Raw genomic sequence first — 27,759 nt, forward strand, 5'->3', positions numbered from 1 at the left:
CTAACTCATCCAAGTCTCTCTCCTCCACGAAGGCTCCCAGGCTGCTCCGTCCACCATGACATCTCCATCCTTCTCATGCCTCATGCAGCTCACATGTTCTTCACCGCACTCATGACTGCCTGAAACAAAGGGGTGTGTATTTCCTTCATGATTGCCAATTGTCTCCACTAGAACTTGAACTTACTGAGGGCAGGAACCTAACGTCTCGTAGCCCTGCCATTCATTCATAAAAGTGGCTGAAGGTGACAGGGAGCCAGGCACTAATTAGTGTACTGAGAAATAAAGAGAAAAATCTGCTCTTTCAAGACATACCTACGACTGGGGGAAGACAGACAACAAGCAAGTAAATGTAGATAAGTAACATGTCACATGATGGTGAATGCTAAAGGAATAATAGGGCTGAAGGAGGAGTCTGGCGGGGGGGGGGGGGCATGCCAGAACAAGGTAGAGGAGATACATTTTATTTAAGGTGGTCAGAAGGGTCCCCACAGGTAAAGTGAGCAGAGACTTGAAGGGAGTGAGTAGAGAGTTGCCGATAACTGGAGGGGAGAATGTAATAGGCGCAAGGAACAGCAAGGGCAAAGACTCTGAAGCAGGAGTGTGCTTGACAGGACACAGGAAGCGTAAGCACCAAGCAGATGCTTGGCACATGTTAGACCCCTGTAACATCTGAGGGGGTGTAGAGGGTAGAAGTAAAGTCCACAGTCTTGGGAATCTACTCAGATTCAAATTCCAGTTCTCCTAATCATCTCTTGGGTGAGTTTGTTCCTCTCACAGTGTGTTGGTTTCCTTGGTTTCCATAAACTGGTAACAACATTAGCATCTCCCTTCTTAGGTATTTTTTTTCTAAAGATTGTATTTATTTATTCATAAGAGACACAGAGAGAGGGAGAATCAGGCTCCATGCAGGGATCCTGATGTGGGACTCGATCCCGGATCTCCAGGATCACACCCTGAGCTGAAGGCAGATGCCCAACCACTGAGCCACCCAAGCATCCCTCCATTCTTAGGTAGTTTTGAGGCTGAAATGCATTGGTGCATGTAAGGCATTAACTGTGCCAAGCCCAGTGGGTGTGCAAGCAGGAGCAGTCCTGGCAAATAAAACAAACCATGGGTAACTCAGGGCCCTTGGTGGGCACAGTAGGAAAACCTGCTGTTGACAGCCTGAAAGAGTGGGGAAGGAACTGGTGTCAGAGCTGCCCAGTCCAGCCCCTCCCTTGCCTTGGGGTGTGGAGCCCTATACCTGTAAGATGACCTACGAAACACAGAAGAGGGTGTGGGCCCCAGGCCACAGATCCTACTACAGTTTCATCCTGCTTGGGCCTCGGAATCCAGACCTTGGGAGGTCAGTGGCTGTAGTCCAGGCCTCCCTGAATCAGAGCATCTGTTTCTTCCCTCCTCTTCTGTTTTCTTCTTTCCTGCTCCTTTTCTTTCTCTCTTTCCATCCCCACCCATGGTTCTTGCCGTCTCCTCCATCTTCCTGAGAAAACTCCTATCAAGCCTGCCCAGGCCTGGCCTCCATGGCAGCTCCTAATGAGAGATGGGCCTGTTCCCCATTGCTCTCCTCGGGCCTCCAGAGCCCCCGCACTTGCTCCTGCAGAGAAGGCGGAGAGCCCAAGGACGAGGAGGGATAGGCAGGAGCTTCCCGCATCCTGCCACCCTGAGGATGGCAGCCTTGAGCACTGTTCCCTGGAGCAGGGTGAGAGGGGTGCCATGCCTTGGCATGTTATTCCACACGTCATTCCCAACCTTGCTTTTTTGGCTCAACATTCAAGATTGATCCAGGTTGGCTACCTGCAGCTCTGATTCATGCATCTTCACAGCTGTGTGATACTCCATTGTGTCAATACATCACATTTGTGATTCTGTTGATGGAGACCTGAGTTGTTCTGTTCTGTCATTATCGCACACAGAAACAATGCCATTGTGTCTCCTGATGTGTGCACGCCAGCATTGACTTGTGAACATCCACAAGTAGAGTTGGCAGGGGATCTAGGTTTCATGACTCTTCATCACCACTAGGTTTGCCAAGTTGTGTTCCGTCTTTGAACACCACAAAGGAAGGTCCCTCCACCTCCATGTCCTCCCAGGACTTCACACAGCTGAAAACCTGTTTTTTATTTTAAAAAAACTTAGATCCTACCTGAACTTAGACCCTACCTCATTTGACATATAGAGTATTTTTTTTTGTACGGCTTTAAATATACACCAAATTTCCCAGGAGTGTAACTACTATGTCATCTGAGGAAAGACTGAACTTTGTGTTGTTTGCAACTTTATCAATAAATTTCTTATAATTTTGAAAAATTATGTCACCCACAGCAACACATTTATAATATTTTAATCATGCATAGCACAACCCTGTATGGGGTTGCTTGAGTGGCTCAGATCTTGATCTCAGGGTTTGTGAGTTCAAGTCCCATGTTGGGCTCCATGCTGGGCTTGGAGCCTACTTTAAAAAAAAAAAAAAACAACAACAACAAAAACAAAAACGAACAAAAAAGCATCCCTGTACACAGAGGTGAGCCCCTAACTGGCTCATTTTGTCTTGTATTATATTTATCCCTGAGAATTGAAATACAGATCATCTTATTCCTAATTATTTCTTTATTTCTCCAGTTAGGGCATGATGTTGATTTTTTTCAATGTGTGTAGGTCAATTTTATCATCTCTGAATTCCATGTAAGGTAGTAAAGGAGTGATAGAAAATGGTTTTTTATGAAAAAGGGGTTGTGGGTCTGCGAAGGCTGTGAACACTGGACTAGCCCGACTCCCTTCCCACCTTGTTTAATTAAAAGCAGGCCCTCAAGCCCAGAGAGGGTAGAGACCTGCACTTGTCACCCAGCTTGTCTGGGAGAGCCCAGCCCACAACCATGATGGATACTGAGGGCAATGTTTTTGCAGCCACCTCACTTGGGGAAGGAACATTTATGGGTCTGAGGTCTCAGGCCATTTCTCCCCATTATAAAGGCATCTGTTTTACGGAAAAGGAATAGTTCTTTTTCTTGAAATTGGATCATACCCCACAGTCAGCTCAACACTCTCCAGGGGTCCAGGTACCCGCCCTGCATCCTTGTCCTCCTCAGATTCTGACCTTGAACTTCTCATCTGGATGCTCAGATACTCCATTGATTCAGCAAAGGATCAGTAAGTGGCTGTTTAATACCAGTGACTGCAGGTCCCAGGAGGGAAAATGACAGCTAACATTTGTAGAGGGCTTGGCGAGTGTCAGGCATTACCCTGAGCACTGGATCCTCACACACACACACACACACACACACACCCGCCCCCTGCAGTACTGTAAGGAGCTCCGTGTACCCATCAGGACACTGCGGCTTGGAAAGACCATACAAGCAGTACTACCTGGGCTTCAACCCCAGGCTGAGTCCAGAGCGAGTGCTGATAAGCCACGTTGTGGCCCCCGGGGAAGCCTGACACTTCATGTGGCCCCACAGGGCCTGCACAAGGATGCCTGATGGAGCCCAGGGATGTGGAAAGGGCTCCTTGAGGAGGGAATACCTACACTGGGGGGAGGGGGCGTGCCCTTAGAGCAGAAGCCTGAGGAAAGTGGGGGAACACCTCGCCACCAAGGAAAAAGGAGCCTCCCCTGCTGGCAGGGCTCTGAGGCGGATGCACGCCTGCAAGACAGCGAGCCTGGAGCTGGAGCAGAGGGATTTCGCGGGGTGCCTAGGACATGAGATGGAGGAGCTGGCAGGTCTCGCACGGGTCCTGCGGGCCCTGAGATTCCGTCTGCTGCGCGGTGTGAGAGCGGAGGAAGGCGCGGGGAGGCCCCTGGGAGCAGAGGAGGGAACCTGTCGCTCCAGGCCTGTTTTTTCCCCTAGAATGTGAGCAAAGGCGCAGGAACTTTGCGTTGCTCCTCGCCTGGAAGAGCACCAGGCCCTTTGACCGCCTTCAGTAAATATGTGAACAAGGGCATGAACGAACGAATAAATAAATGAATGAGATGAAGGAATGAGTCCACGCATAACTGCGAATCCGGCTCGCCCCGAGAGCCTCCGTCCCACAGGTGCGGGCAAGCGCCGCCGCGCCCCTCCTCCTCCGCGCGGCTTCCACCGCCGCCCTTGAGCTGCCTGTCCGCGTCGCGGCCGCCAGGGGGCGCGGAGCTGGGGGGGGGGGTGGGGGCGGTTCCGCACGGAGGGCTTTGCGTGAGGCACCGCATGGGGCGGGGCCTGCGGGCTGGCGCCGCTCGGCTGGGCCGGGTCGACCCGCGGGCGGAACGCGGCTGCGGGGCTGAGGCTGTGCGGCGGCGGCCGGAGCGGTTGGGGCGGCGCACAGGGCGAAGATGGCGGCGGAGCGGCAGGACGCGCTGAGGGAGTTCGTGGCGGTGACTGGGGCCGACGAGGACCGGGCCCGCTTCTTCCTGGAGTCGGCCGGCTGGGACCTGCAGGTAGCGGCGCGGGGCCGGCCGCGTCGGGCCGGGGCTGGGGGGCGGGCGTCTGGCGCCTCCAGCCCGCGGCGGCCGAAGCGCACAGTCATCCCGCGGCCGCGGCCCGCCCCAGGCCTCAGGGTCCCGAGGTGGCAGGCCGCGCGTCGCCAGCTCGGCCGGGCGTGGGGAAACGCGGGCCGGCCCCGGCCGGGCCCCGCTCTGCCGAGCGTCGCGCTCCCCTCCGCCCGGCCCGCCCGCGAGGTCGGCGGGGCTCGGGCACCGCGGCGAGCCGCGTGGAGGGGGAGCCTGGGGGCGTGGCGGCCGCGCCGAGGGGCCGGGCGGGCGGGCGGGAGCGACGGCCCGGGTGGCGCCGCGCCGGCCGCGGGGGTCGTCGGTCCCGTCTGCGCCGCTCGGGCCGCAGGGGGAGGCGGGACCCGGCCGGCGAGTCGGCCCACGCCCCCTCCGGCCTGGCTGCCGGGAGCCGCTCCCCCGAGGGCGGGGGCGCGCGTTCGCCTCTCCGAGTTAGGTGCTCCTTGAGGGGAGACGCGTGGGGGTTATGGTCGTCACGTACTAGTTAGTGAGGACTTTGAGGCGACCCCACGAGGGAGGGCGTTTGTCAGGTCTGACTCCCCGCGTGCCTGGCTCAGAGCGGGCGCTCGGTAACTAATCGTAGAAAAAAAGAACTGCGCCAGGGGTCTCGGCCCGCCCTCCGTCCGAGGTAGATGACGGTGGTTAGTATTTCTTGAGCCAGGTGCCCTTCCGACTGCTTTACGTGTCTTTTTTTTTTTTTTTTTTAATTGGAGTTCAATTTGCCAACGTTCAGAGTAACACCCAGTGCTCGTCCCGTCAAGGGCCCCCCTCAGTGCCCGTCACCCAGTGCCCCCATCCCCCGCCCACCTCCCCTTCCACCACCCCATAATGTCCTAAAGCATTTCAGCGACTTCTAGGAAAAAAGCAAAGACGTGTCTTAAACTATTTAATCTTTGCGTTTGGCAGCTGAGGCTTAGGGAGGTTAAGTGATTTGCTCAAGACGTCACTAGTTACACTTTGGAAGCGGAGAAGACAGAACTCAGTTCTGATTCCAGAGCCCAAGCTCTAAACCACCAAGTGCCAGGCACTCTACAGGTGACGATTTATTTAATCCCAGCAACGCTGAGGTAAAGAGGACTAGGTCCTTCGTATAGGTGAGGAGTTGGAAGCCTAGAGGGCAAGTAGTGTGCCCCCAAGATCCTACAGCCAGTAAGCAGTGAGGTTGAGATTTGCACTGGATCTGCAAACTCCACCATTTAAATTGCTTCCCCGGAGCAAAAGAGTCAGGTGTAGCATCACGCTTTGTACACACGCACAGTGTAAAGCCCCCGTGTGGGGCAGAAATACAAAATACAGCTGCTGCCTGGGAAACCTAGAAGCTCACAATGTTACAGTCACCAGGTCATCAGTCCTAGTCTCCTGACACAACAGGTAGGGCAACTGAGGCCCATACATGTGAAGACTTGCCTGGCAGGGCCAGGAATTGAATGTAGGCCCGCCCTCAATCCCAGTTCAGTGCATGTTCTATGACAGCACGCTGCCTCCAGCCAACTGATTCTATCCCACAGGGGCACACTCCTCATGGGCTGACGACATCCCACAAGGGCTCACTTCGAGCCTGTAAGGCTGCTGATCTTGAGACCAGGATCCATATCTTTCTCATTTCCGTAGACCTCAGTGCTCTTTGTTTCTCTGTTTAAAGTAAGGGATTAGGAAATACCTAACCATTGAGTCTGAAAGAAACGATCAAACACAAAGGGTCAAAAGAATCCCATATACCTTGTGTGCGTAGAGAGCTAAGGCATGACTGTGCAGGAATATTAATACGTCCTCTTGTGCATCATGCAGGGTTGGTGGGACAGGTGTCTCCATTGCATAGATGAGGAAACTGGGCCTCAGTGAGAAAGTAAAAATAGCAACCTAGACCAGTCTCCCTGTTCCTGGCTCCTGTCTATCCCATAAAAGCTGAGTAAGGGCCTGAGCAGACTGCCTGGGATGGAACCTGGCTCTACTCCTTATCAGCTGCTTAACTTTGGGCAATTTTCTTAACTTCTCAGTGTTTCTGTGTCACTTATAAAATGAGACAATAATAACACTAATCACATAGGGTTCTTTGAGGATTAAATGAGTTAACATATGTAGAGTTATCCTCAAAACAACATGGCACATAAATAAATGCTCAATAAATGTACACTGCTTTTCCTGGATCACATTTCCTGATAAAATGAGAGTGAGGAGTGTCTCTATCCCAGCCTTCCTTTTTGCCTTCTATTCCCCTTAGTAGGTGAAATTTGTTTCAGATGATTATGAAGTGAAATAGTTGGGCTGCTATCTTTTGATCTTACTTTCTCTGGTCCCCAGATACAGGCCACATTGTAAAACATGGGCCATATCTTGGTGACTTTGCTTTTTTTTTTGCACTCAAAGGGATCATGTGTTAGATGAAGGCTTAAGAATCCCAAGTTACTACCTCTCTGTTTCAGATCGCCCTAGCGAGCTTTTATGAGGATGGAGGGGATGAAGACATTGTGACCATTTCGCAGGCAACCCCCAGTTCAGTGTCCAGAGGCACAGCCCCCAGGTAAGGGCCAACTTCTATTATTGCTACATGGGTGTGCTTCCAACAGTGATGAGGAGCAATTTCCTGACTTGAAGGAGGGTTCAGGCCTGGGGATACGGACCAGTGGGTTGGACTGAGAAAGTTAGATTAACTGATGGATACTAGTTCCTTACATGCCTTGCTCCTTTCCTGTAGAGGAGATGCACGACACCCTCAGGTGGAGACTTTTACCTGAGTGTGGTTTATGGTCCAGTCCTGGGGAGAAAGAACCACAGAACCTACTTTTAAGATATTTGGGAGTCTTTTATTTATGAATGTGAGGAGTATTCTCCCTATCTCTGGAAGTTTTTAAGTAGAAACCAAAGAACTTCCTTTCTGGGATGCTGTAGATGTAAAAGATTAGACTATATGACTTTAGAAAGGCTCTTTTGATATTTTAGGATGCCCATTACCCTATCAAGTCTTAGAGAAAAATAAACCTGTGTAACCCACTCTTTCCCAGGTTGATTAAGTGAAAAAGAGTTACCCTTTATAATCCCATTTCTATTGCCTGTCCCAGCCTCTAACTCCTAGGTTCCCATGATGGATCAGTGCTAGGATCTGCTGAGTGAGACAGTTCTGGTCTTTTAGGAGACAGGCAGGGCGTCTTCCTACAAAGGTATCTGAACCACAACTCTCCTCTCTGCTCTAGCCTGATTTGTTTCTACTCTGTGGTATATGTTTTTGCCATAAAAATTTGTTTGGTTTTTAAATCAACCCCAAAATACAGATAGAGTGTTTCTTTGCCAGTGGGGTGGTAAATTGTGTTTTTCTCTAAGGGCATCCAAGCTTTAAATTACATTTCCTCCCTCTAAAAACAAGGAACTCTAACCCCAGATTTTGTTCCTCCTTAGCTTCTTTCCCTATCTACCATGTCCAGAAAAAAAGTAGTAGGCAGATGATCTTTTAATTATTCACAGGGACTGACCTACGAGGTGTGGGTGATGGCTCACCTGGATGTTACTACCTGGAACATAGCCACTAAAGAGATGGCTGATTTCCTGGGTGCCTCTCTCCTCTGTAGCTTCAAAGTCTTATCAAGGCAATGATTTATTGGAGCATAGGCCTATCGACCAGACTGCTTGCATTCAAATCCCAGATCTGCTACTTGGGAGCTTTGTGACCTTGGACGTTTTACTGAATGTCTCAGTCCCTTGGTTTTCCTCGCTTCTCACATGGGCATGATAGCAGTGCCTACTGTATGGGAGATTAAATGAGTTTGTAATTTACAAAGCACGTTGAACATAGCACATGTTAGCCATTGTCCTTTTATTATTATTATTGTCAGTATCAGTTTTCATGATCTCTATTCTTTTCCTGTGTGTCCCCTGTCTCTTTCCACAACAAATACATAAACTAAAAAGTAGACCTACAAGTAAAAGAATCAAGGAAATAGAGTTTAATATTAAGACCAAGGAGAGAGAAAGACTGAACACATGTGCAGGCTAAAGGCCTTGCTTTGTTGCTTTGGTTAGGCCTCAGACATAGTACTCAGCTTGGGTGAAGCCAAAAAAAGGAGCGAGGGAATACACAGTCTGTAACGTCATTGTCCTTGTCCGGAAGGGAAGACACAGTCTGTAACATCGTTGTCCTGGTCCAGAAGGAAAACCCAGAGTGCCTTCTCAGGACAAGCCACATTTGTACCAGCACCTCAGAAGAGTTGTGTGTGTGTGACCTGCCTCTGCCCTCACCCTGAGGGACCTGAGTGTTGTAGGACACTTAGCCTGCTTCCAGCTCACCCTGTCCTGCTGCTCTCGACTGTTGCTCTGGAGCAGAACTCCATTAGTGAGGTCGTCTCTTGATTCTAGAATGGCAGTTCTTAATGTGGAGGCCCTGAACCCCCAGGAGGAATCTGGAATGGATGTGAGAAGGCTTATAAATGCCCTGAAATTGCAGGCAGAATTTTGTATGTGTGTTGTATCTTTTCTGGTGAGAAAATCCATAGCTTTTATCAAATCTTCTAAGGTCTGTGAGACATAAAAAGGTTAACTATTGCTATAAGATAGTCTAAACTCCTCAGTAATAACAGTTGTCATTTATTGAGCACTTGCCAGGTGCCAGGCCCTGGTTAAGCCTTGACATGTATATCTCTTTAGTCCTCACTACAACCCTATGTATGTGTATAGTACCCATTTTACAGATGAAGATACTGAAGCTGGGCATCTTCACAAGATGCATAGCTAATAAAACAGGGATTTAAAATGCAGATTTGTTTCTGCTTCTATCGTTCAGCTCTCAGCCATAATGATGTACTGCTCCCTTTGTGGACATTCAGGGTCCTCCAGAGCTGGCCCTGAACCAGCCCATCCTAATCTTACCCCTTCTTCCTTGTTTCTTGAATCTTTATTCCAACCAAACTGATTTCATTGGTATCTCAGTTTTGCCTCATATTTGGTTCTCCTGCTTTTGTTTGAGCCTCTCACCTAACTGGACACGCTTGCACTCTTGCCTGTCTACATCCCACGTGTCCTTCCAGGTTTAGCTACTCCCTACCTTCTCTGTTGAGTGCATCATCCCCAACCCATAGGCAGCATGCAATGGTATTGTTACTCAGAAATCTAGTCATCTGTAGTTCATTCATTCACTGCTTGACCCATATCCACGTACTGCTTGGTGACCTCTCCTGGGTTGTCTTGAACTCTTCTGATATTTAACTTCATTTTTTCTCCCTCAGTAGATTGTAAGTTCCTGGAAGTTGGAGGGCTGGGATTTCAGGAGCACCCACCATCTGTCTCTTCTTACCTATGTTGTTATGCCTCAGCAACTTTGGAAGTCGGTAGGGTGCTGGGTGTTAGATTGAGTAACTGATAGCTGCTTTTAGGGCAGATTCAAGCCCAAGTCTGTGTATATTCAGAGCTGCTTCTGCCACATATGGCCTCCCTGTCCAGCACCTCTGACCCCTCTACCTAGCACAGGGCAGAGCAAGAGGTAGTGGTGAATGTCTTCCTGTTTTTGTTTCTTCATCCAGCTAAACTCTTCTTTCCTAAGAGTGTCAGGGACTGCCATTTTCTGATTCTCTAAAACTGTACTATCCAGTGTAGGAGCCAATAGTTTAATATGGGTGTTTAGTTGAAATTAAAACAAGCATTCAGTTATTTATACAAAACACATTTCAAATGCTCAGTAGTCACATGTGACTATGACTTCCATACCGGACAGCACAGGTATAATGTTTCTATCACTTATGAAACATGAATCTGACAAAGTACCTTATTGCACTTCAGGATGCCAGGGTACCTGGGAGATAGAGTTTTTGATGCTGAAAAATGGAATTTCTGAGACATTTTACCACTTTGTGGAGGACAGAGTGTTCTAAAATCAGTGGTATCCCCTGGACATCCATGCCATAAGGTAACTCTGAGTGCTACTCTAGTGCAGCTCTAAGCATACATCAGAATTACTTAGCTCCCCAAATGCAGGGTGCTGGGCACTCCTCTCAGAGTTTCTGACCCAGGAGCTCTAAGGCAGGCCTGGGGACTGGCATTTCTCACAGTCTCACAGATAGTGCTGATGTTTTCAGTCTAAGGACCAGCATTTTGAGAACCACTTCTTGAGACTAGCACTTGAAACGTGCTGGCACCATGCATCAGTGCCCTGACAGCTCACAGAAAGCCTGGGAGTTTAGTGCTGTGATTGACCCCATTGGCACACGAGAATATGCAGACTCTGAGAACTTTATTAACATGCCCTAGATCCCCGTGTGGCTCATTTGGGATTAGAACCAGGTATATGGACGTCAGAGTCCAGAGTCTGGATGTGAGAACTTTTGGAGAAAGAATTAAACCTGTAGCCAGAGCAAGTAGTATGCTCCAGCACGTGTACACATGGTATTTGAAGGTATTTAACAACAGAGAGAGGGTTTTTTTCCCCCATGGATGCTAGGCTGGAGTATCTGTAGAAAACTCCTTTTGGGAAGATTAATGAGTGGAATTAGCCTTTCAGGGCAGTAGTGCACATCTATCACTTGGATCCTTTTGAACCATGTCATATAGAGCATCCAGGAATGCCCAGGAGGTTGCTATCAGCTAACTCAAGCAAAGAATGCATTTGCTACATTAATTGGTCTTTGTTCTCTCTTTTCTAGTCTGTGGCACTTCAAAGCTTGTTCTGTCCTGTGATTGTCTCCTTGATACAGATCTTCAGCATTGAACTGAGGTCTCTCTCCCTAGAAAATAGTTCCTTGAAGTTTCTTGGTCTATCCTCACCAAACTTGTATTGCACATATTATAAACAACCTACTTTTTTCCCCCTAAGAAATACAGAAAATGTTTTTATATAATGTGTCCCATGATTCCTATGTTCCTTGAGGACAGTCTAAACAAAAAAAATGACAGTGTAAAAGTGTCAGAGGAAGAAGGTGACCCTTCTCACACATTTTTAGTGTGCTCTGTCCGGCCCCCCCACACAGTTCTGCTTTTTTCCTGAACATCAATAAAAACTTTCTCTTGACTAGCCTGCAGCAGAAACAGAGGTGTACTAGTCATGTGTTCATTTCCTTTTTACTTCTGGATAACTTGTCCTTCCTGGAATGTGTTACTCTGTATGTATGTATAGCACTTTCTGCAGTGCCCTGTGCTCCCTTACCCCCCTCCCACCTTTTATCCACCTGACTGATGGTCCACTTGTTCTTTGGCACACAGTCCAATGTTGCATTTTCCTGGAAAACCTTTCTTGATGTTCCCCCATCCCCACCCCATGAGGGAAAGACATTCTGTACCCACACGTCCCATGTACTTTCCTCTGCCACAGCCCCTACCAATAGTATTTAACAGATGATTTCCTGGCCCAGGGGTCACAAGCCTATAAGCAACTGAAGAATAAGAACTGGGGGTGCCTGGGTGGCTCAGTCGGTTAAGCATCTGCCTTTGGCTCAGGTCTTTTTTTTTTTTTTTTTTTTAATCTTTAGTTCATTTAGTATACTTTTTATGATAGGAAATTAGGATTTCATTTTTTTTTTTTTAAGACTATTTATTTATTCATGAGAGACACACAGAGAGAGAGGCAGATACAGGCAGAGGGAGAAGCAGGCTCCATGCAGGGAGCCCGATGTGGGACTCAATCCCAGGTCTCCAGGATCACACCCCAGGCTGCAGGCAGCACTAAACCACTGCCCACCAGGACTGCCCTGGCTCAGGTCTTGATCCTAGAGTCCTGGGATCGAGCCCACATCAGGATCCCTGCTCAGTAGGGAGTCTGCTTCTCCTCTGCCCTTCACCGTGCTCATGGCTTGCTCATTTGCTCACTCTCTCTCAAATAAATAAGTAAACTCTTAAAAAAAAAAAAAAAAAGAAGAACAATGTTTGATTATAGACCTAGTATCCAGTTCAGTGCCTAACACACAAGCGTCCCTTGGTATTTAAAAATTAAATGATGAAGGTTGCCTGGCTGGCTCAGTGGGTGGAGCCTGGGACTCTTGATCTCAGGGTTGTGGGTTTGAGCCCCACGTTGGATGTGAAGATTATTTAAAAATAATAAAAATCTGTTAAAAATTAATAAAAATTAAATGGAAAGAGCTATCCAGTTTTAAGTTTTTAAAGTAGTACGTACCCCATACCATTCCCCTTTCCTCCCTCTAAAGGAGCTTAAATTGGACTCCATCTTATTTCACGGTAGCCCTTTCTAATTTACTTGCAGTCCTGAGTGACCTCAAAGAAAAATGCCACATTATTTTGATAAATTTTAAAAAAGGCTAGCTTTCTTTCACATAGTTGCTCTTCTACTCCACCAAAAAAATCTAACCCCTGCGTCCTCAACTCCTTAGCAACTGTTAATGGGGATTAATTTTGTTTAACTCTCCCTGAGATCATTTTGCTCCTTTCTGTGTCTCCAGTGATAATAGGGTGACATCCTTTAGAGACCTCATTCATGACCAAGACGAAGAGGAGGAGGAGGAAGAGGGCCAGAGGTGAGTCTTTGTTGAGGAGTGCACAATCCACAGGAAAGTTCATGATAATGTATATAAATCATCTAGAAAAATAATTTGCCAGTTATCATTTGCCATTACTACCATGGGCTAGTCTGGGTGGTTTATATCCTAGAAACAGTCTTCTATTCCCTGTAGCTTAGAGGGAACGGAGAACTGAGAGCAACTGAAGAATAAGAACTGGGGGTGCCTGGGTGGCTTCCTTTCCCCTATTACTTTTTTTTTTCTTTTGTGGTATTCTGGGTTTTTCTTTTTTTAATTAATAAAATAATACGTATTTGTTGAGGAGTATTAGGGGAAGGGAAACAAATTGAAAAGAAGGAGAAAACGTTATTCATAATACCGCAACCCAGTGGTCACCAGGTGTCAGTATTTTGGGTGTATATCTTTCCAGTTTTTCTTTTTAATTAAAAAAGCAGTGTATCACATAATAAGAGTAAAAGGGATATCAGTGTGTATTCCCCCACATACGTACGTGCATACATACATACATGTACTGTTTGTTTTTAACTGTTAGAGAATGCTGTAATAAAAATAGTGTCCATTGTGGAAAATACAGAATATGTACTGAAAAAATACAACACTCCTGAACCTTTTGGTAACTAGAGTTAAAGTTTTGGCGTATTTCTATTCAGTCTTTGCTCTGTATAAAAATGTACTTTGGTATTATATTTTACATGGTGATGGTCAGATCATTTTGTTTTTTGTTTTTCTTGGAGTAATGCTATTTTTTCAGTACTTCTCTATGCCATTAAGATTCTTCATTAGTGTTTTCAGTAATTATAATAATAATTTATCATGTGGGTTGTCCAACACTTAGGTTTTTGATGGTTTTTTACACTGTAAATATCAGTGCTATGAACATCTCTGTATATTAATCTTTGGCTACATTTCAGATTATTTTCCTAGGGAAGTTTCTAGAAATCAAAGTGTGGGTTAGGGGAATGAACATTTTTAAGCACTTAATCATAGGCAAGGCTTTGAGATTCCATAATAAAGACCTTTCAGTCCACTGAACAGAACCTCATCTGCAGCCTCATTTCACAGGTTTTAGTTCCTCATGGGCCCTGCCTGGGTCGGTCAGATGTTCCTGAGGATCATCATAGTAGGCCTTATGGAAATATACTTATCTCATGGTCACTCTTTGGGAAGCGGGCTGAGAAATTACATGTGTTCTATTCTCTGTTTTCATCCATATAGTGACCTTTACACTGCCTCACAGCCTTCTTTTTAGATACATTCAAGGTTCAGAGTTTTACACTCCTTGAGTGAAAGGCAATGCCATCAAGTATGTGAATGCCCAACTCCTAAATGGCCGCTGCCTCCTTTTCCTGTCCTGTCACATACTCCAGGTGATGACCTTCCTTTATTTCACATCCTGATTACATCCTTGCCCCCTCAGCATTTCAGACGTGATGACATTGGTGCTGTCGTCCTTGTCAAGGCCTGTGGCTTGCCTTGCAGTCAGTGGGAAATGTCAGGAAGTAGAAGGCTGAGACTAATTTTATAGGTAGGTTCTCAACTCTTCTCCACTCGGAGACATGTTGTTGACCTGGCAGTGAATAGGAGTGACAAACAAGTGGCTAGCCAGGCTACACACGTACTGGTTTTCAGAACCAAATTAAAAACTGCTAACTTAATCTCAAGCCACGGTTGGTCCATTGCAGAGCCTCGTGTAGGTATCTTGGGGCTTGGATTTGTCTTTCCCAACCTCCTTCAGTACCTTCTTTTCATTGCCCCCAGTGGATACCACAAGAATAGCAAGGTGAGGTGAAGCTTGGGTGAGCTCTCGGTGCTGTTATCACACCACGTTACATGTGTGCATTACTCTGTGCTTGTTCTTTTGCATACATCCGCTGATTTGAACCTCATGGCCCTGACTTAAGGAGCAGGTAGGTAGGGCATGTGGTCCTTCCTTCCCATTTCACAGATAAGGAAAATGAGATTCAGGGCAATGTACTGGTTTTTCCAGGGTCACTCAGTGTCAGAGCCAGCACCAGAGCCTAGCTGCTTGTACTAACCATACCACTGCCGTTGTTAACCCAGAGCTGCTAGTGATAGCTGCTTCTGACTGTGACCATAGTTGCTATCTCCTAGAAAGGTGCTGGCCACCGGATGGTTAATTCCCAGTTGGGACTCTTTCTGGAGCTGGCATGTTGTCATGCATGCCTGGAATGCCCTTCCCTGGTTTCTTCACCTGATAAACATATCCTCATCCTCAAGACTCAACCCAGAAGATATTCTAGGAAGCCTTGATTATCTTCCCACAGCCCAATGCTCCAGAGCACCCCTTACCTCCATTGCTGTTCATACTGCATTATGCCTGCCTGCCTACTTACTATTTCCCCAGCTAGACAATAAATTCCTTACAGATGGGCATTGCACCCTTTATCTCTGTGTGCCTAGCCCTAGCCCAGAGCCTGGCACATGTTCTATTCATGTTTTCCAAGTGCGTTTAGTGGTAGACATGTATTTTCTGCACAGGTTTTATGCCGGGGGCTCAGAGAGAAGTGGACAGCAGATTGTTGGCCCTCCCAGGAAGAAAAGTCCCAACGAGCTGGTGGATGATCTCTTTAAAGGTGCCAAGGAACATGGAGCTGTAGCTGTGGAGCGAGTGACCAAGAGCCCTGGAGAAACCAGTAAACCCAGAGTGAGCATGGGCAGTTATTGTCTATGCCCACAGGACTCTGGTTCTGAGGGCAAGTGGGAGCCCTTTCTCACCCCAGTACTGACAGAGTTTGTTTCGTTTTGTCTTTTATTGCTTAGTTACTCTTACCTATGGCAGAATAATGTAGATTCTCTCACTTTTTAGCATGAAATAAAGATTTGAGGCAATTTTCAAACCTGTAGCCTGTGGGCTGGAACAGATCCTATACACACGTTTTTATTTGGCCTAAACCAACTTGATTTACTCAGTATTTTGTTTTAATTAGTAGCCACCTGTGTTACAGAAATTCTAGATTTCTGTTGTCTTTGGGAAAGTCAGAAAGTCTGTGTCTTGCACCCAGATTTCTGCATGACCATTATTAGCTAGAGTTTAGTAGCAGCTTTTCCCTTTAGCCAAGCAGCACCTCCTCCCTCATTCCACTTTTCACCAATCCTGGCCACTTAATTCATCTGCCATACTACCTGGCCCAATGGCTTGGAGTTCAGTACCAGAGAAAGTGCACCTAGTAGGTAACAAGCTTGAGGTATGTTACTGTATCTGAGTAACTCACCACCATTGACCGTCTCAAGTGTTTTATGACCTTGTGTTTTATAGCCATTTGCAGGGGGTGGCTATCGCCTTGGGGCAGCACCAGAGGAAGAGTCTGCCTATGTGGCAGGAGAAAGGAGGCGGCATTCCGGCCAAGATGTGAGTGTGCATCTACGTTCCTTGGGAAATAGACTGTTCTGCCATTTTTCAGAAGAGATTGGTCACATGTTAGTGTGCACCAGCAGATCCTCAAAGGGAAGAGGCAGTGCCCTTACTGTGGTCTGGGAGTGGAGAGGATTACATGACTGGGCAGGGGCACTTGTGAGAAGGGGTGAGCAGAAGGGATGGACAAATGAAGGAGTTTTCTGAGCATTCCACAAATTTTGGGCAGAGGGATCATGATTCTGGGGTTTTCTGGCAGTGTGGACATGGCTAAAGAACTTGGCCTTCAGTCTACCCAAGAGGCCTAAAACACAACTTTGAAAAAATTTTCCTTACTACTACTGCCCACTCCTTTTTTTTCTGTGCATAGGGTCCTCTACCCTAAGTGTCTCAGACTATATCGATAATTGTGAAGTTTGTGAACGTAGTATTATGCCATAAACAAATGTCTTGTCTTGTGACCATTAGTTTCTATAATGTGTTTATTTTTAATCATTTGAGGTTTTATTCCAAAATATAGTCGACCAAGAAGAAAATAAAAACTGTACCCATCTGAGGCAGTAGCTACTAATATGTTGGTTTGTAGCCTAGACCCTTTTCTGTGAATATGTATGGAGAGTTAACAGGGATTGTAGATAGCATTTGTAATGACTGCAAAATAGTCCCATGAGTAATTTTGCCATGGCCGTTTAGTTGAGCATAAGCTACATGCCAAGCACACTGGAAACCCTTCAGATAAGCCACAGCTTTGACTTAGTCACTTGCTCAGAGCCACTTAGCTAGTGAGTGCAAAATCAAAATGTAGACCCAGGTCGGCTTAAATCAAAAGTCCATGCTCTTAACCTGTTGCCATATCACCTTATTTTAGGTTAATATTTGGTGATTGATTTCTTTGTGCATGCGTGTGTGTGGTGTGTATCATTTTGATAATGATACAGTAAAATAGTAAGAACTTGCTAATTTGCAGGTTCGCGTTGGAGTGCTTGCCAGTTTCCTGACAATGTATGGACTGCTTACCTCCTATTGTCACAGGTTCATGTAGTGTTAAAGCTCTGGAAGAGTGGGTTCAGCCTGGACAATGGTGAACTCAGAAGCTACCAAGACCCATCCAATGCCCAGTTTCTGGAGTCTATCCGCAGAGGGTGAGCAGAGAAGCCCTCCTCTGGGTTCCATGTCCGTGAGTGGAATGGCAGATGGAAAAGAAGCTGATCAGATTTTTATTATTTAAGAAGTGAAAGAAAAAAAAAGATTATTTTAGAGCAGGAGAGTGCGGGGTGGGGGGGGCAGAAGGACTCTCAAGCAGATTCTACACTGAGTGTGGAGCCTAATGTGGGGCTCGAGCCTATGGCTCTTAGATCATAGCCCAAACCAAAACCAAGATGCTTAACTGACTATGCCACCCAGGTGCCCCACCTTCCCATTTTTAAATTTTTTTTTAACTTTTTTTGAGAGAGTATGCACGAGTGTGTACATGTGAACATGGGAAGGGGGTGGGGGGAGAAAGAATCTCAAGCAATTCCCATGCTCCGCACAGATCCCGACCTGGGGCTCAGTCTCAGGACCCTAAGATCGTGACCTGAGTCGAAACTAAGAATTAGACACTTAACTGACAGACACCCAGGCAGGCAAAGAAGTAAAAAGTTTTAAGCAGTTTTAACACAATTGGAATACAGATTCACAGATCTAAAACCGTGTGTGTCTGTTTTTCCCTTCTGGGCCTGGGACAGAACCAAGTTACCAAATAAGATAGAGGTCTCAACTGGGACTTTGAGCAAGTGAGAAACAAGTGGGAGGCAGACAGTAGCCACTAAAGTAGCTGCTCCCTGTGGAGGCCCAGCGATTTTCACATTTGGAACTGAGATATTTCTCCTCCCTTTACACCCTTTGTTGCCGGTTCCTGTGCTGCTCGTGTGGACCCCAGTATTGCCTTTTCTTCTGCAGGGAGGTGCCAGCGGAGCTGCGGAGGTTAGCTCACGGCGGGCAGGTGAATTTGGACATGGAAGACCATCGGGATGAGGATTTTGTGAAGCCCAAGGGAGCCTTCAAAGCCTTCACTGGCGAGGGTCAGAAATTGGGCAGGTAAGAATAGCACAGGCGGAAGCGGAACATGCTGGTTACTCTACCACACCCTGCAGACCCTATAACTCACTCACTTTACATCCAGCTCTTCACCATTACAGGGTACTGCATGGTTCATTTTTATGGGAGGAAGAGAGTGGAGAACGTAGACCTTGGTGTTAAAAGAACTGAGCTTGAAATCTCTTCTTCACATTCTAGCTGTATGACCTCAGACTTTATAGCCTCAGTTTGCTCAAATACAAAATAGGACTAATGAGAGTCCTTACCTCCCCAGTTATTGTGAGGAGCACAGAGCACTGCCCCACAGTGAGCAGTCAGTGTAAGCAGTAAGGGTAATATGTTGTTGCTTTGATTCAGTAATATAGCATGTTCATGGCATGCTAGTAACCTCCTTCATGGCTTATGGCTGAAATAGACATGCGTTTTCTCAGGTCACCTGGAATGAGGTTTTGCAGGGATGAATAATTCTAGACTGGCCCACCCAGCCAGCCTTAGAGCAGCATTGTTCAGGATCCAAAGAAGGTTAGGAACATTGTTGCCATGTGCAGGCTGCTGCTCCACCATCATAAAGGCTCTTATCTCTCCTTTGACCCTGCCTGACACTGTCACTTTCTGTGACTTTTTCTGCCTTATGTCCTTTGCCACTGCCTCCATCTTGCATTCAAACCCCTGATAGGATCTGATTGGTAAAGTCACTGTTGCCTTTGATAGGCAGAGTTCTCCCACCAGAGAACCCATACATACACAGGCTGCCTTCTCTCAGAGCTCTGTCAGTGGGTCACTTGGTCAGTATTCTTCAGAGAGAACTGTGCTTAAAAGAGGCATTCAGGAAATAATGACCCTCCCTGCTAGTACAATCATTATTTTACTGAAGGAAAGCTGAGATTCTTGGGTTCTAAGAGTTACCCTTGGGTGCATGACTGGTATGTGGTGAAACCAAGATTGGAACCCAGGCCTTCTAACTGGCATTGCTTCCCACACCTGCCCAGCAAGCATCCTCTCTGACCTATTTCTGGCAGTTTTTGAGCTTTGAGCGGGCCTTCTCCTAGAATCCCCTACCTCCCTATTGGCCATTCATGCTTTATTAGAAGCAAAGGTAATAACTCAGAACATTAGATACCAATAGATGATTTCCCAGGACTGAAATATTAAGTCTACCATGCTTTCACTTTGTCCACCCTGTTGGGCCTATGGGATAGTCCAAGACAGACAGTTGTCCTCAGAGTGGTCCTGTCTGTGGCTTCCCTGCCAGCTATGGTAAACTTGTAGAGCACTAGGTAATTTTTTTAATTATTAAAATAACACATATTAACTTTTAGAAAATACAGATCAAGAATAAAAACTAAACCTAACACCCAGATATATCCAGTTAGTATTTTTCTAGTCCTATACGTTTGTGTAAACAATGTTGTTTTATTACTTGCTATTTTGCCTAATGAAAGATACTGGTATGGCTGTCATTCAATACCAATAAAATGCATTTCTACTATTTTAGTTCTAATACATAACTTTTGATCTTGTGTACGTGCTATAGTTTAACCAGTCCATGCTGTGAACCATTTAGGCAGTTGCCAGTATTAAGAACAACACTGCAATGAATATCTCTAATTAAATTCTTATATACCCACTATTCTTGGGCCAAAAGTAAAATTGCTGGCTCAAAAGGGCTTTCATTTTTTTAAGATGATGTCATATTGTCCTCCAAAAAGGATGTATCTATTTTTACCTACCAGCAATTATAAGGAAGGGCTCAGAACTCAAAACACTGTACAGTTGGGCTTGTTTGGTTTCAAGATACTTAATGGAAAGTCTCTGTTATTTATTTGTGCAAGACTCCACATCTCAAAAAATTAAAATGTTTTTAAGGAAGTCTGTTTTAACAAAATGGGAATAAATAATTTATTATGTGGAGGATGAATCCAACAAGTTGAGACAGATCTTTATAATCAGGTGTTTGGCAGACCTTGATGTTGTCAGGTAAATAAATATTCTTTGCCAGTGCCACTTTCATTTTATTTCAGTTTGGCTTTCTAAGTGAGGTTTTAGCTTTTCAGTCTTAAACAGATGGACAACTTTTTTAGTTTTTCCATAAATTTTGCAACATTTTCCATTGTCTTGTCAATTAAAATGATCAAGAGCCAAAGGTTTAAGAAAATGTTCTCAAGTTTGCCTCAAAAATCAGTCAGCTCTGGGTTTTTTCTCTAATGATCTGAATGAATAAATGGTTCTCAGTTCAAAAATTTGAGAAGATTCTTAAACTTGTTTTAGGTTTTACATTTGTTTGGACAGGAACTACTCTGAAGGTCCAGGAAAGACTGCATTTATTTAATTATGAGTAACAAATGCCAAGAGTGCTCTGAGGAGGGTATAGGGTTGCTGCTACCCAGATTGAATTTCAGCTGCTCACCATGCTTTCTGCAGTGGTCATATTTGTAAAGAGATGGCAAAGTGTCAGCACTTATAATTGTGACAACAAAGCACCTCAGTGCCCATTAATTCCTGACTACAAAGGAAATGAACAATTGAGTAATTCAGGCTCTCGGTCTGGGTGAGGCTCTATTGCTCTGTGAGTCGTATGGTATTTACAGGGAGATAGTAAAGAAACTTCTGGATGTCTGATCTGACCGTTCCCATCCCTAAATGAAGTGCCTTCACTGCCTCAGGTGCCCAGCCGCTGAGAGGAATGGCACAAGTGTTAGGAGTTCTTAGGAAACACCAAACCCAAAGCTGAGTTCTATTACAAATGCATGTGGTTCTCATACACAATTAGAGCAATTTGGACCTAATACACTTTGAGTGTTCTGCTACAAATAAGAACCATAAGATCTGGTATAGAGTTTCCTCCTCCTTAATCCTCACCCTCCTTGAGGGCAATGTAGGTTGGGCGTGCCCCTTAGGTGACCTTCCAGTTATAGCCCATGGCTAGGCAGTAGCATCTCCAGCTGATTTGGGTCCAAAATACAGACAAATATAAGTGGGACAGGACCTTAAGAAATGATAGAATCAGCTTTTAGAGTGTTTTTCTGTTATTAGCTAAGCAGTGTAGTAAGCATTTCATATGTGTTACTATCTTTAATCCTGTTTCAGTCTCCAGTCTACAAATAAAGACTTTGAGCCTTGAAGAGGTCAGATCACACCCAGGGTCACACGCCTGGTCAGTTCAGAGATGGGTTCCTTCCAGTCTCTGTTCTTACCTGTCATGCTGCATTGCATCTGGGATTGTTATTACATAGCCACATAAGCATTTGTTTGTGTTTCTAGTATATGCTGGATGTGGTGGATTATTTTTAACTATTATCTCAACCAGAAATTTCATTTAATTCCCATTTAATTATCAGTGAGCAAACTGTGTGTTGGAACAGTGTTCTGTAAGTCCAGGTCTAGGTCTGCTTGATCCCAAGGCCTGGCAGGAAAGTGTGGCAGATGTTAAGAGCACAGGACAAGAGCCAGGCAGCTTGGATTGTGTACTGGTTTCACATCAAACCAACACTGGGATCTTCAGTATGTTACCTAATGCCATTGTGCCTGTTTCCTCATCTATACATTAGAAATAATGAATCTCTACCTCACACGCCATTGAGGATTAAATGAACTACTTTGTGTGAAATACTCAGCCGAAGGCCCAGCTGGGTGATTAGTGTATCGTAGACATATAGTGTTGTCTGTCCTGCCTCCCTAACTCACCTTAATCGTGGGATGTGCAAGAGAAACAGAAGCAACACAGCCAAGTCTGTGCATCAGGCTTTCCCGGTCTTCATATGATGAGCACCAACTCCATGCAAGAAGTTGTGCTGGGAAGAAGGCCAAAAAAATCAGTTGCCTCCGTATATGGAGGACTTCTTAATTGTCTGGTTTATGTCAGGCCTTCTGCACACATTATCTCAGCTAATCCTCATGGCAGAACAGTTCCTTGTTACCCATGCAGATACTGGAGCCCAGCAGGTTGAGTAACTTGCACAAGGCCACATCTCTTGTATAATTCCATAGTAGAACTGAGATTGGGTGGCTGGTCCTCTGCTGTTTTTCCAGCATCACACTTAACTCTGTAATGGCTGCTATGTGTGGACTCCCTGCCCTGAAAGGTATGGTTCTATGGTTCTTTTTACAGAAAAGGAAATGGAGAAGCCTGGATGTTCACTAACTTGCTGAGGGTCACCCAGCTCATAAGGGAGGGATGTTTCAGATTCTCTGGGAGCAGGGGAGAAGTCTGAGAAAGCATTTTTGCTGTAAAGTAAACCACGGAATGTGAGGCTTGACTGGTAGGAACACAGAACATACAGGGAGAAAGCTTGTTATGTAAGTTTTTAAAAATTGAAAAACTGCTCTACGACATACACTTCTGTTTTCCCATCCATAAAATGGAGAACTGTACCCACAAGGACAGTTGTGGTGAGTCATGAGGCTGAGGCTATCAAAACCCCCAAGACAGTGCATGCACAAACACCCATGTTTATGGGTGTTTCTATTCTGTTTCCCTGCCTCCTCCACCGTTGCCCAAACAGGTACCCTGGGCCCTCTTGAAATAGCTTCTCTCTCATTGTAGGCCTGACTGAAAATGTAAGAGTTCCCTTTCTGGCAGGCAATAGCTTCACTGAGTGCTTCTTTATCCTTGGAAGTGTTATATAAACAGTTGAGGGACAGTCCACCTACAGTCTAATTAGACAGTTGACCTAACACCCATAAAACTACTGAATAAAACAGTTGGTCTTAGGCATTTACAGGTGTAATGTTGAACTTTCCACTGTGAGCATCTCTTGAAGTCTGTGGTGTTGTGATTTCTCTGTGTGCCCTGGCCCGCATTTGAGTCCCATGTGCTGGGAGGCTGATATTATAGAAGCAGTTCCTCTCGTAGCTGGTAACAGTGGCCAGAGTTGTCTCCTGAACTCTACTTGGTGGCTCTCTGAGCCCACGCTCTCACATTCACAGAACAGAATAAGTTCACTGTTCAGTCCTTTGCTAGCTATGTGTTCTGGGGCAGTGTTTGACATGATACAGTATATACAAGTGTCACCTGAAAAAAGGATGTGGTCAAATAAGTTTGCCTTAACTGTACAGTCTCTCAAGACATTTAATATGCAAGTGGCTTCTGGTGCTGCCAGTTTGTTAGGAGACATTTCCACAACTTCCCTGGGTTGTGGGGGGACTAGGGTCCCAGAAACACACTTGGGAAAGCACTTTCTGTTGGATTTGCTATGATTACCATTTTTAGCTTGTAAAGATGGGAGAAGTGTAGGAACTGATAAAATTAGAAGCTTGGGGGAAGCAAGCAAGCTGGCATATCATGGCCTTCTCTCTGCATGGGTCTGGGCTAGGGTATCTGCTAAGAGAAATGTGGAAAGTGAGATGCATGGGTGTTTACAGGAGAGGAACAAAACCTCCCAACAGTTGTCGAGAATTGGGAGGTAGGTTTTTTTTTGGGGGGGGGGTTAAGATTTTACTTATTTGAGGGGGAGCATGTACACAGCGGGAGGAAGAACAGCAGACTCCACAATGAACATGGAGCTGGACGTGGGACTCAGTCCCACAACCCTGAGATCGTGACCAGAGCAGAAATCAAGAGTCAGACATTCAACTGACTGAGCCACCCACATGTCCTGAGAATTGATAGTTCTGTGTACATTTTGTATATGTCAGTATCGTATGTAATTCTCCTTTTTCTCCCTCACAAAAACTGAGGAAGGCACATAGCCTTCACCCTTGTTCAAGATCCTCATTACTACCCTTCTTGAAACTAAGTGAGTTGAGTAACTTGCCCTGCACTACAGAGCTAGTGTGTGAATTTAGACCCCGGTCCATCTGATCTAAGATCTGAGCTCTAAACACTGCAACAGACCATGTTCTGCTCATACTATGTAAATATTCCCTGTGGTGCAGGGTACTTGGTTGGCCTGTGGGAAGTCTCTGCCTCCTTCTAATAGTTGACACAGGAGAATAAATGTGCACACTCCTGAGGTTGCACTAGGGAATGCAGGCCTGAAAATTCCATGACAGGGAAGGAGTCTGAACTGGTCCCTGCGTTCCAGCAGCCACCTGCCTGGCTGTGTCAGGCCTCCTCTGCTGCAGAGTTGGACTGCCCTTCTCTGAGGTTAAAACTCATCCTGGTCTGGTCTGGCGGTAGGCTGCCATGCATCCTGCTTTCCTCCCTTTAAGCCTTTGTTGAGGTGAGGACAGCAGGGAAGGGGCTGAGTCACCTGCCCAGATTACTCAGGAGTGAGGAGGCTAGCAGCAGCTCGGGGCCTGAGTACAGTCTGCTGGGCCCCTAGATTCCACAAGGGCAGGGCTTGTCTCTGTCACTCTGTAGCGGCAGCAGCAAGCCTAGTGCCGGGCACAGCCAGGGCTCAGGCTGGCTTCGAGGCGGGATTGCCCTCCTGCAGGGCCTTGTTTCTGTGTGCAGCTTGATATGCTCCTCTCTCCTCAGCACGGCCCCCCAGGTGTTGAATACCAGCTCTCCAGCCCAACAGGCAGAAAACGAAGCCAAAGCCAGCTCTTCTGTCTCAATCGACGAGTCACAGCCCACTACAAACATCCAAATACGGCTTGCCGACGGCGGGAGGCTGGTGCAGAAGTTTAACCACAGCCACAGGTGCCTTGCGCCGTCTGGCCCCACTTATTCTGGGAGGGCCCCCTAAACAGCAGGCACTGTGTGCTGGCCCCAAAGGAGGCAGTGGGAGGGGAAGGTCTACAAGTCTGAAGCCTTTGTTTCTAGTCCCGGCTCTTGCATTAAGCTTGTGGCCAGTGACTGTTCACTTCCCTTCCGTGGGTCTTATTCCTCACATGTAAAATTAGGGGCTTAGAATTATTAGTATCTTTTTTCACCCCCACAATATTTATTTACAGAAAATTTCATGGTAAAGCCCAGGTGTAGAAAAATAAATTCTGAACTACTGTGGTTGATGGAGGGGAGGAGGGGACATAATGCCAACATCCCCTCCAACTGGCTTCCTCTATCCGCCTCCTCCCTTTGCCCCGGGGATCTCTAAAAACCACTGGGCTATGAAAGTGCCTTCTAGATCTGCCCCTTGAGAATTCTAGAATACCTGCTCTACTGTTTCAGATCATCTGGGCTAGATCAAAGCAAACTATGCCAACCTCATTTTAAAGATAGGGAAATTGAGGCACAGAGATTGAAGAGATTAACAGGGGAAGAGTGTTACTTGGTTTTATAGGTATTTGGCAGTGCTTTTTTCTAGAATAACAGTATCTAAATTTCATCAGTCATAGGCCAACTAAACCAGAAGTCCATATGGGACCCAGGGAATGGCTTGACAGTCCTTGAGTGCTGACAGAGTTTGCATGTGGGCTAAACTGAAACGTGTGTGAGTAGGATTACAGGAGAAGGATCGGCAGAGGAGCCTTTAGGACCCCAATGTGGGCAGGAAGCACACGGCATGAGAACTTAGGAGGAGGAAGACAGAACAAGGGGAAGGGGGCGGTGTTAAATTAGGACTTGGGATCACAGTAAGGTAGTAGAGTTGGTGTTTATCCCAAGGAAACAGGGAGCAGCTGTGAAGGTTTTTAGGCAAGGGAGTGACATGATCTGATGTGGTTCCAAATGAGTGTTTTGACTGCCTTGTGGAGAAGGATGCCCGGGGTTGTGGACAGCAAAGAAGGGTCCTGCTCACCCACCTCCCCACTCACCCTCGCTCCACCAGGATCAGCGATATCCGACTCTTCATCGTGGATGCCCGGCCGGCCATGGCTGCTACCAGCTTTGTCCTCATGACTACCTTCCCGAACAAAGAACTGGCTGACGAGAGCCAGACCCTGAAGGAAGCCAACCTGCTCAACGCCGTCATCGTACAGCGGTTAACATAACCGCCCGCCTGGCCGGCAGCCTCATCTCCCTCCTGCGTCTCCCACGGCCAGCTGCCCCGCGGGGACCGCCTCTCCCGCCCCTTCCCGCACACCCAGCAGTCCAGTGCCACGTCTCCTCCGTAGCTCTGGGTTCTTAGATCTCGGTTGGACATTGGTTTTCTCCTTAGTTGCATTTCCTGGGTTTTTGTGACGATCAATGGACTTTAAAGAAAAAAAATAAAAATAACCAAAAAAATTGAAGGAATATCACCAGCATGTTGTACAGAACCTCTCCCACTGAAGGCAGCTTTGATTGCTGGAAGATCACATTAATTTCCAGGGTACGTGGGGAGGAGTCTGCCTTCCATCATCTCTGCTTAGAAATTGCTGTGACACACAGCTCCCATCCACTAGTGTCCACCTGCCATCCCTGAGATGACTAGTAGAGGGTTTCCCGCTTTGTTGGGAAGGGAGTCGGGCACTTGAAGAAAGAGGCTCTGTAGCCACTTGCTCCCACAAGAACAAATCTCTTGCTTAGATAAAACTGGGCAACAGTAGGCATGCCTAAAGTGTGAGGTCAGATCTAGATGCACACGAGCCCTTTAGGTGAAAATAAATACTTCCCTGTGCTCCTTTCACTCAAACCCTGGGAAATTCAAGCTCCCTGGGCCTTGGCCAACTGGGATTCTAACTATGCCACCTGCCCAAGCCCTTTCCTCCCTCATCTGGGCTACTTGCGCCCCGGATCTCAGCTGTTCTGCCCTTGTCTGCCCTTGTCTTACTTACTCTACATGGAGAGATCTATACCTGGGAGATAGGGTGTCTTCTCATTGGGAAGCTGCTCCTGCCAACCCAAATGAGTGCAGAATAAGCATCTTGGCCTGGAAAAACAGAACCAGAATGTCACTGAGCTATCCACTGATGATGCAGGGCAAACCACATGGGAGAGAAGGGATGGGTTCCCGTTTTACCAGCCCCTTCTGTTAGTGTTTGCCAGAGACTCCTGAGTCCATTTTGAAGGTGAGTAGCATCCATGACTCTGTGCAAGTCTTGTTCCCAGTACTCTGCTCTGCTGCCTTCCCACTGGCAGCAACTCAGGTAGTCTTTCCCCCTGAGAAAGAGCTCCCCCCAGAAGTGTACTTCCTGTGTAAGTTCAGTACAGGAGAATTACAGGGGTCTTGGATGAAAGTCTTTCCACTACCCTATCCACTGAGCCCAACACTGAATCACCACTGACTCAGAGTCTCCTGGTTTTGAATCATCATAATATGCCTCACCCCTCTTCTCAGGCACTCCTTGCCACACACTTTCTCTTTCCTGCTTCACCCCTACGGCGAGACAAGAATACTACTTCTACCCAGAGCTAGGGAAGGGCTTGGGGTTTCACCCAGTACCCATCCCGAGTAAGGGATGTGACTTGGTGTTTGTGATCACAAACTGGTGGGGGCCTGCCAGGGGCAGCAGGATCCATGGCATGTCTGGCAGGCAGAGGTGACTGGAAACTAGACATGGGTCTGCAAAAATTTTGTGAATTGTTGTCACCTTGGCTATTAAAAACCAGAATGAGGACGACAGAGTTTTGTACTTTC

At 46.6% G+C, this 27,759-nt stretch overlaps 1 protein-coding gene across 3 annotated transcripts; it reads left to right on the top strand.

Annotated features, from left to right (window-relative positions):
- The first annotated feature begins 4,249 nt into the window (after positions 1-4,249).
- Positions 4,250-27,739, top strand: NSFL1C (NSFL1 cofactor). Of its 3 annotated transcripts, none has more exons than XM_038571835.1 (10): positions 4,250-4,408; positions 6,901-6,998; positions 12,847-12,921; positions 14,826-14,831; positions 15,424-15,589; positions 16,202-16,294; positions 17,330-17,439; positions 18,239-18,376; positions 24,795-24,959; positions 26,029-27,739. In XM_038571835.1, the coding sequence occupies exons 1-10, from the start codon at positions 4,304-4,306 to the stop codon at positions 26,189-26,191; spliced, it is 1,119 nt and encodes a 372-aa protein (XP_038427763.1). In that variant the 5' UTR covers positions 4,250-4,303; the 3' UTR covers positions 26,192-27,739. The 3 variants fall into 3 exon arrangements, with proteins under 3 accessions (XP_038427763.1, XP_038427764.1, XP_038427765.1); XM_038571837.1 differs by lacking the exon at positions 4,250-4,408 and adding an exon at positions 5,002-5,118; XM_038571836.1 differs by lacking the exon at positions 14,826-14,831.
- The last annotated feature ends 20 nt before the right edge of the window (positions 27,740-27,759 follow it).

This window comes from Canis lupus, chromosome 24, assembly GCF_011100685.1.
Source record: "Canis lupus familiaris isolate Mischka breed German Shepherd chromosome 24, alternate assembly UU_Cfam_GSD_1.0, whole genome shotgun sequence".
Lineage (NCBI taxonomy): Eukaryota > Metazoa > Chordata > Mammalia > Carnivora > Canidae > Canis > Canis lupus.